The sequence below is a fragment of the Micropterus dolomieu genome, linkage group LG10, assembly GCF_021292245.1.
Source record: "Micropterus dolomieu isolate WLL.071019.BEF.003 ecotype Adirondacks linkage group LG10, ASM2129224v1, whole genome shotgun sequence".
Classification (NCBI taxonomy): Eukaryota; Metazoa; Chordata; class Actinopteri; order Centrarchiformes; family Centrarchidae; genus Micropterus; species Micropterus dolomieu.
Window position 1 is genome coordinate 29,085,613 of NC_060159.1, and position 8,451 is coordinate 29,094,063.

Sequence of the window (8,451 nt, forward strand, 5' to 3'; positions counted from 1 at the left end):
CAGCCTGCCTGCGCGACAGCCTGCACGACAGCCACACGACAGCCTGCACGACAGCCTGCACGACAGCCTGCACGACAGCCTGCACGACAGCCTGCATGAGAGTCCGTGTTAAAAGACTGTTAAATATTAACGTCTTCTTTCAACAGTAAACTGACTTTTCTGTATAATGTTGACTGAAACAGCTTTTAAGGGATTGAACTGAAGCAGATCATCTGTCTGAGAATAAATAACGGGATAATTATAATTTCTAGGGGAACTTCACTGAGGGGAAGTTCTCTTTTGGTTGAGGGCCATGATCACATTCACACATGGAAGCCGCTCAGCACAACCACAGTCTGATCTGCTGACCACCGAGCAGCTCCACTGCAGGTGAAGCCCGACTCAAGGGTGGTGGCCGGGGGTTGAACCGGCGACCTGATAATGTCATGAGAGTCAGGATTAATGATGCCGTGAACACGACTTGAACAACTACAGAGAGCAGCAGGGTCCATGCAGCAAATACCGTCTGCAGGGACCTTATCGATCAGCCATGGGTGATCATACATCGCTACCACAGACGGGGACTCGAGTTTGAGACTCGGATTCGAGTCCGACGTAAGTCGCACACGCAGTGACGTAGTATCAGCTGCTGCCACACGTTAGAGAGGACAACAAACATCTTTGGCTTTAAAACTTCATGCAACAAGACCCAAAGAAAGAAGCGCAGAACGCAACATAGGTTACTAACCTGAGGTTAGTTTATCCCAACATTGGCCATCTAACGCTAGCTTGCTTCTTGCTTTAGCTACGAACTACGAGAGGTTTACTCCGACTGTCGTTTGTTATGAAAAGATGAATGAGTGTTTGTTTACTTGCCAAACTTGTGGTGGTCGATTAACGTAATCATTTACGTCCCGCTGGCTGCCGTCACGTTAATTATTACCGCTGGCTGCTAACAGGTTACAGGTTTATTGTTGATTATGCAAAGTCACAGTTTTATTTACTTAACGTTACACTCGGGTTAAGAGTCTGGGGAGTGTGTTGACTTACAGTATTTAATAAGCCGTCAATAATTGCATTGAACATGACATGGTTGTGCTCTGTAAATGAAAAACAGGTTACATTTACAGAATTCCTTATAGCCATGCAGTTTTATAAGCAACCTGGACTGAACGCAGCAGCTGATACAACATTCATTATAACCATGAGTGACTTGAGACGTGACTCGGCCTCTAGCTCACAGACGTGACTCGGACTCTAGCTCACAGACGTGACTCGGACTCTAGCTCACAGACGTGACTCGGCCTCTAGCTCACAGACGTGACTCGGACTCTAGCTCACAGACGTGACTCGGACTCTAGCTCACAGACGTGACTCAGACTCTAGCATCTCTGTCCGGTACAGACCAGTATAAACCAATATAATACACCAGACTGCAGCAGAATAGAGTAGAAACCAGTAAACGCTCTGTTGAACCTCTGGTGGTGATGATGTCAGCAGAGTGACATCAGAGCTCCACTCTTATGTAACACTGTTAAAGTCAGCTGGTTTCCATGGTGATTAAGACTCTAGTCATGTGACCTGAGATTAGCTTCAAGTGAAAACACACACGCACACAGCTGCTGCTGCTGAGATCAATACCCAATCATCAGGAGAATCCAGGTGCGCTGGTCTGACCCTAACCACCCTCAGGTACAGGTCTCTGATCTCAGACTGTCAGTCTCAGTCTAAACACTACACTACCCATGAGCCTCGGGGGTCGTTGCTACGGAGACGCCTCCACCCAGAGCTGTGACATTCAGATGGTTCTGCAGTCTGTAGCAGACTCTGGATCAGATGTTAAATCACCTCCAACCAGACTCCTCACAAAAAACAGCACGTTTAAGCCTCACAGTGGTTTCCTGTCACATACGTTCCCTCTCTCTGATCAACCACAGCTGATAAAACATGTCTTACACAACAACAGCCTGACGTCCCTCTGCTTTCACTTCTATCACAGCGGTCGGCCGATAACACCGACGGATTCCTGCTGAATCTTAACGTGTTTCTGATAAACAGCTGAATCTTTCTGCTCTCAACACAAGATGTTGGTGCAGAGGCAGTAAAATCCCAGCTTACCTTAAACACAGCGCGGAGAGAGAGAGAGAGGGGACGAGACGGGGGTCTGTCTGAGACCAGCTCTGAGTCTGTGCAGGTCTGAGTCTGTGTACCTGCAGCTCTGACAGGAGGGGGTGGGGTTTAATCCAATTAGCCTGAGCGTGCGGCGCCGAGGGAGCGAGACGCCACCTGCTGGCTGCTTCCTGTCACACCTGAGTCTCTAGTGTTGGTTAGAACTACAGCTGGGGGGTTTGTGCTTTTACATGTTTAATATTTTAAATAAAGGGTTTGTTGTTTTATATATAATATATTTCCTGTGACAGCTGTTTGAGCGGTTTGTTTGGCTTCATCAGGTCAGCTGATCGTCCACAAACTAAGCTGCTGACTCAGGATCAGCTCCGCGTGCAGAACTAATGTTTGTTGATCAGGTGTGTCTGACGCTGCAGGAAACCCGAGACCTTCGTCAACAACACGTATCCAAGCCAATCAGAGAACCTTAAACAGCTGGTCAGTAACCAATAAAAACGTCCTTTAGAGAAGATGTACTCTGTACTCTGTGTCCGACCTGCTGAGGACGTCAGATGAAAATGAGCCTCCAGGCTGGAGCGGCAATATTTACATGATGCAAACGCTGACGTTAAACAAACAGCGGCTGTGAGCCCGTCCTCCGCAGAATAATGGAGCGCGCCCTGTTTCCATATCTGCTCTCCAGTATCAGCAGCATCAGACAGAGAGACAGGCGTCTTTGTCCTCTGTGAGACGGCCGTGATGCGGAGCTGCTGGTTCCCTCCACCGGCGGCCGCGCAGAAGAAAGAGGCCTCACATCAACTCAGACGGACTCGACTCTGAGGACGCTTTCACGCTCTACAGACCAAACCATGAAGTAACGGAGGAGGACCGGGGACAGAGACTAGGACAAAGACCGGGACAGGGGCTGCACATTAGTCACAACATCTACTGTATAAAGCATTTGTCGCTGTCAAATAAACAAACAAACTAATCAGCAGATAAAGAAAGAACCTTTAAACCAGGTGCATCATCATCACCAGCTGCTGTAAACTGACCAATCAGAGGGTCCGATAGTGCTGCTGCGTTCACTGTCCTGGGAAAACACTGAAACTCACCTTCAACCAGCGGGACGTCGCCGGGCGAGCCGAGAGCCACTTCAGGCATCACGCCGTCACCTGCACAGACAGAGTTTTCAGTGAGCACCAGCGAAACTTACAGATAAAGTTCAGGGAAAAATCACTAATCTGGTGGACTTTAAACTTTATGAGGTGCTCAGTGTGTGGATCAGTGTGTGGATCAGTGTGTGGATCAGTGTGTGGATCAGGACCTGGTTCAGTGTGTGGATCAGTGTGTGGATCAGTGTGTGGATCAGTGGTCAGTGTGTGGTTCAGGACCTGGTTCAGTGTGTGGTTCAGGACCTGGTTCAGTGTGTGGATCAGTGTGTGGTTCAGTGTGTGGTTCAGTGTGTGGATCAGTGTGTGGATCAGTGTGTGGTTCAGTGTGTGGTTCAGGACCTGGTTCAGTGTGTGGATCAGTGTGTGGTTCAGTGTGTGGTTCAGGACCTGGTTCAGTGTGTGGTTCAGTGTGTGGTTCAGTGTGTGGATCAGTGTGTGGATCAGTGTGTGGATCAGTGTGTGGATCAGGACCTGGTTCAGTGTGTGGATCAGTGTGTGGATCAGTGTGTGGTTCAGTGTGTGGTTCAGGACCTGGTTCAGTGTGTGGATCAGGACCTGGTTCAGTGTGTGGATCAGTGTGTGGATCAGGACCTGGTTCAGTGTGTGGATCAGTGTGTGGATCAGTGTGTGGATCAGTGTGTGGATCAGGACCTGGTTCAGTGTGTGGTTCAGGACCTGGATCAGTGTGTGGATCAGGACCTGGTTCAGTGTGTGGATCAGTGTGTGGATCAGGACCTGGTTCAGTGTGTGGATCAGTGTGTGGATCAGTGTGTGGTTCAGTGTGTGGTTCAGGACCTGGTTCAGTGTGTGGTTCAGGACCTGGTTCAGTGTGTGGTTCAGTGTGTGGTTCAGTGTGTGGTTCAGGACCTGGTTCAGTGTGTGGTTCAGTGTGTGGTTCAGTGTGTGGTTCAGGACCTGGTTCAGTGTGTGGTTCAGGACCTGGTTCAGTGTGTGGTTCAGTGTGTGGTTCAGGACCTGGTTCAGTGTGTGGTTCAGTGTGTGGTTCAGTGTGTGGTTCAGGACCTGGTTCAGTGTGTGGTTCAGGACCTGGTTCAGTGTGTGGTTCAGGACCTGGTTCAGGACGCCTCACCTGTGTAACTGCTGTCACTCCTGGAGAGAAGGTGACGAAGGGAACTTCTGTTTTTGTCTGTTTTATTATCAGAGAACATAAAAACTGCTTCTTCCTGCAGCACAGTGTGTGTTTCACTGTGTGTGTGTGTGTGTGTGTTTCACTGTGTGTGTGTGTGTGTGACTGTGTGTGTGTGTGTGTGACTGTGTGTGTGTGACTGTGTGTGTGACTGTGTGTGTGTGTGTGTGTGTCTCTGTCTGTCTGTCTGTGTGTGTGTGACTGTGTGTGTGTGACTGTGTGTGTGTGACTGTGTGTGTGTGTGTGTGTGTGACTGTGTGTGTGTGTGTGTCTCTGTGACTCTGTCTGTCTGTCTGTCTGTCTGTCTGTCTGTCTGTCTGTCTGTCTGTGTGTGTGTGACTGTGTGTGTGTGACTGTGTGTGTGTGTGTGTCTCTGTGACTCTGTCTGTCTGTCTGTCTGTCTGTGTGTGTGTGACTGTGTGTGTGTGACTGTGTGTGTGTGTGACTGTGTGTGTGTGACTGTGTGTGTGTGTGTGTCTGTGTGACTCTGTGACTCTGTCTGTCTGTCTGTCTGTGTGTCTGTGTGTGTTAGAAATGAACAGAAGTCCTAAAGTCCTCTGCAGGTGTGTTGTGGCAGTGGTGCATTCAGGGACACTGCAGCTGCTGTAGTTCAGACCTGTTAAACTCATGTGTGGGTTAAAACGAATGGGGGGGGGGGGCACGGCCCCTTCCCTACTTCCAGTCAGACTGACAGACTTCACCAGAAACCTGACTGGACCTGCAGAGATCCTTGTTTACGGTAAGGTTTGCACAAGACCAGGCGCCTGCCGGATCCAGATCCCAGACCACATGAGGAATCCACCACAGCCGCCCCCACTTCCGATAACCACAGTGCATTCCATGGGATCACGTTCCAGAGCCAGAGACCCCAGGTGTGCACACAGGTTGGAACAGACAGGTAAACACCTGGATCAGGACTCACCACGGCGTCTGTGGTGACCCCCCCCCACAGTGAAAACAGGCTGTACAGGCGGGACAACACTATCATTATGTCTCCTGACAACAACAACTGAACCACAACCAGCCCCCCCCCCCCCAGGTCTCTGCAGGTCCCGCCAGCCCCCAATAATAGCTGTATAACCTCCAGTATCAGCAGCGTCCCTGGTCCTGGGTTCTGGTCCTGGGGACAGCCGTGTCCTGTACTCAGGGGTTACGGTGGCGTCCGTCTCGCTGACGTCTCGGGTTTCAGTATCAACGCTTCAGATTTATTCTGGCGTGAAGAAGCACTGGTTTCCGTCAGCCGTTTCGGTCTCTGGGTGTGACGGCGACCTTCAGACGGCGGCCTGTGAGACTCAGCGGGGACAGTTTGTGGTTGGTCAGCTGACTCAGGTGAGTCTCACCCGAGTCAGCTGCCTGCACGCTCTGATGGCGGTGAGGGCAAAACAAAAGGCCTCAGCGAAGACCGAGACCAGGACTGAAGAACCGGACCAGCGACCGACACGCGTGAAGGTCTCAGTCTGCGGTGCAGTGCATTGTGGGAGCCAATGACAATCGGTCAGATCATGTCTGAGCACGCTCAGAGGCCCCACCAGGTTAGGGATCTGATCCAGTTACCGTGGAAACAACACAGACACGAGGTCCACTTCCTGTTTTTATGTTGTTGATTTTAGAGAAAATCAAACTTTTCTTAATGTTTTGATGTGAACGTGTCCTCTGGAAGCTGCTGCTGCTGCTGCTGTTGTTGTTGTTGTTGCTGCTGCTGTTGTTGTTGTTTGCAGCTCCTGGTTAACTTCTGAACGGGTTAATAAAACATCTGTATTCACTCTTCAGAACCTTCTGCCTGCTTGCTCCTGTTTCACCGAGCCGCTGTTAAATCTGATCAAATCTCTACGCAGTTCTGACGTGTCGGCGCTCCCTCTGCGGGCTCGCTGCCGCTCTTAGGGCGTGTTTAGGTGCCGAACGGCTGCGACAGAAACAGGCAAAAGTTTAAGGATCTGAAAAATAAGTGCTGTCCCGTGTAAGAGATGGACGCCGAAGTGAAGACTGATTCCATCTGGTTTTAAAAAGCAGGAAGTTATTATATAAGAAGTAATTATTTCCTTCAGACAAGCACGCGATCTTTAAATGACCAGATTTCCTTACGGAGTTCTGCATGACCAACCCCACCTACACGCTACAAGGGGCAGCTCGCGAACTTTAACGCGTCGTGACTTTAAAATTCTGTGACATGTTTTTAAATGATGGTCGGGTTTGAATCTCAGGCTCGGTCCGACTTGTCATCTGTCTGCAGAGTCTGAAGCGGAGCCGATCGACAGAAACACTTCCGCGTGGACCCTGAGCTCAGAGAAGTCATTAAATCCTCCGCTGTGTCAGAAACACTGAACACGGACACACACTTTAACACACACACACGGTGGTCCTGAAACGCACCACAGGACAGTCAGACTCACCTGGTGTTAAACTTTCATTCAGAACTAATCCTCCCCAGGTAACATCCAGAGTCCGAGTCCGAGTCCGAGTCCGGGTCCGGGTCTGCGGCTCAAACACTGTCACAAGTCCGTCTGTCCGCACCGCTGCTGCTGCTGCACCCCGACCCTCTGCGCATGTGCACCGTTTAAACTCATGAAAAGTAGAACTACACACTGACACGTGATCCATCCTGTCAGCCGCTCAGCTCTGCGTGAGATCTGATGGTGTTTCTGAAGCGGCCCGGTCTCTCAAAGACTTCTTGGTAAAGAGGAAAGTGGATCAGGATAATAGTTCAGTAACAATGAGCGTTAGAGTGTCAGCATGTTGCCTCTGGGCCAGACGAGAACAAGTGAACTGACTGTGTTTGTCTTTGGGATGGTTCTGTGCAAAAAGTAATTTAGGTTTTTAATGTCCTGCATCTGTGTGTTTAAGATCATTCAAGCTCCCCCCTCGAGTTTCTGCATTGGAACCTATTAAATATAGATATTATATATATATATATATATATACAGTATCTAGTTCACGACATGGACCACAGACAAACAGAACAAGTGACTGATATCAAGAAATCCTAGCAGTGACTGAAGGACAGCACAGAAGCACTAATCATGGACACAAGATCAGTAGAGGCTGGGGTCTACCACACCAGGCAGGGCCCCAGGTGCAGACTGTGCAAGGAGGCCCCTGAGACAGTCCAGCACATAACAGCAGGGTGTAAGATGCTGGCAGGAAGTGCGTACATGGAGCGCCATAACCAGGTAGCTGACCGAGCTAAGATCCTGTGGGACTTCAAGATCCAGACTGACACCTGGTGATGGCTAACAAACCAGACGTCGTGTTGATCGACAGCAGAAGAAGGCTGCAGGGATAGATGTGGCCCCAAGCAACAGCAATATCAAGAAGAAGGAACACGAGAAGCTTGAGAAATACCAAGGGCTGAAAGAGGAGCTAGAAAAGATGTGGAGAGTAAGAACAACAGTGGTGCCAGTGGTGATCGAGCACCGGGGGCCGTGACCCCCAGACTGGGAGAGTTTCAGGTAAAACATCAGAGGTCTCTGTCCAGAAGAGTGCAGTCCTAGTAACAGCTAAGATACTGAGCAGAACCCTCAAACTCCCAGGCCTCTGGTAGAGGACCTGAGCTGGAGGAGGACACATGAGAGGGGGATTTATATATATATACATATATATGTATATATATGTGTGTATATACAGTGGGTACGGAAAGTATTCAGACCCCTTTAAATTTTTCACTCTTTGTTTCATTGCAGCCATTTTCCAAAAATCAAAAAAGTTCATTTTATTTCTCAGTAATGTACACTCAGCACCCCATCTTGACAGAAAAAAACAGAAATGTAGAAATTTTTGCAAATTTATTAAAAAAGAAAAACTGAAATATCACATGGTCATAAGTATTCAGACCCTTTGCCGTGACACTCATATTTAACTCAGGTGCTGTCTATTTCTTCTGATCATCCTTGAGATGGTTCTACACCTTCATTTGAGTCCAGCTGTGTTTGATTATACTGATTGGACTTGATTAGGAAAGCCACACACCTGTCTATATAAGACCTTCCAGCTCACAGTGCATGTCAGAGCAAATGAGAATCATGAGGTCAAAGGAACTGCCTGAAGAGC

The 8,451-nt window shown here is 49.2% G+C and overlaps 1 protein-coding gene across 1 annotated transcript in view; it reads right to left on the minus strand.

The window, feature by feature from the left end:
* The window catches only part of LOC123977319 (pleckstrin homology domain-containing family G member 3-like), a 34,303-nt gene extending 27,383 nt beyond the window's left edge, over positions 1 to 6,920 (minus strand). The window contains exons 1-2 of the mRNA XM_046059905.1: positions 6,798 to 6,920; positions 3,201 to 3,260 (exon numbers count right to left, since the gene is read on the minus strand). Of these exons, the coding sequence (XP_045915861.1) occupies positions 3,201 to 3,249 (49 nt within the window). The 5' untranslated portion in view covers positions 3,250 to 3,260; positions 6,798 to 6,920. The remainder of the gene's footprint in view (positions 1 to 3,200; positions 3,261 to 6,797) is intronic.
* Positions 6,921 to 8,451: the final 1,531 nt, after the last annotated feature.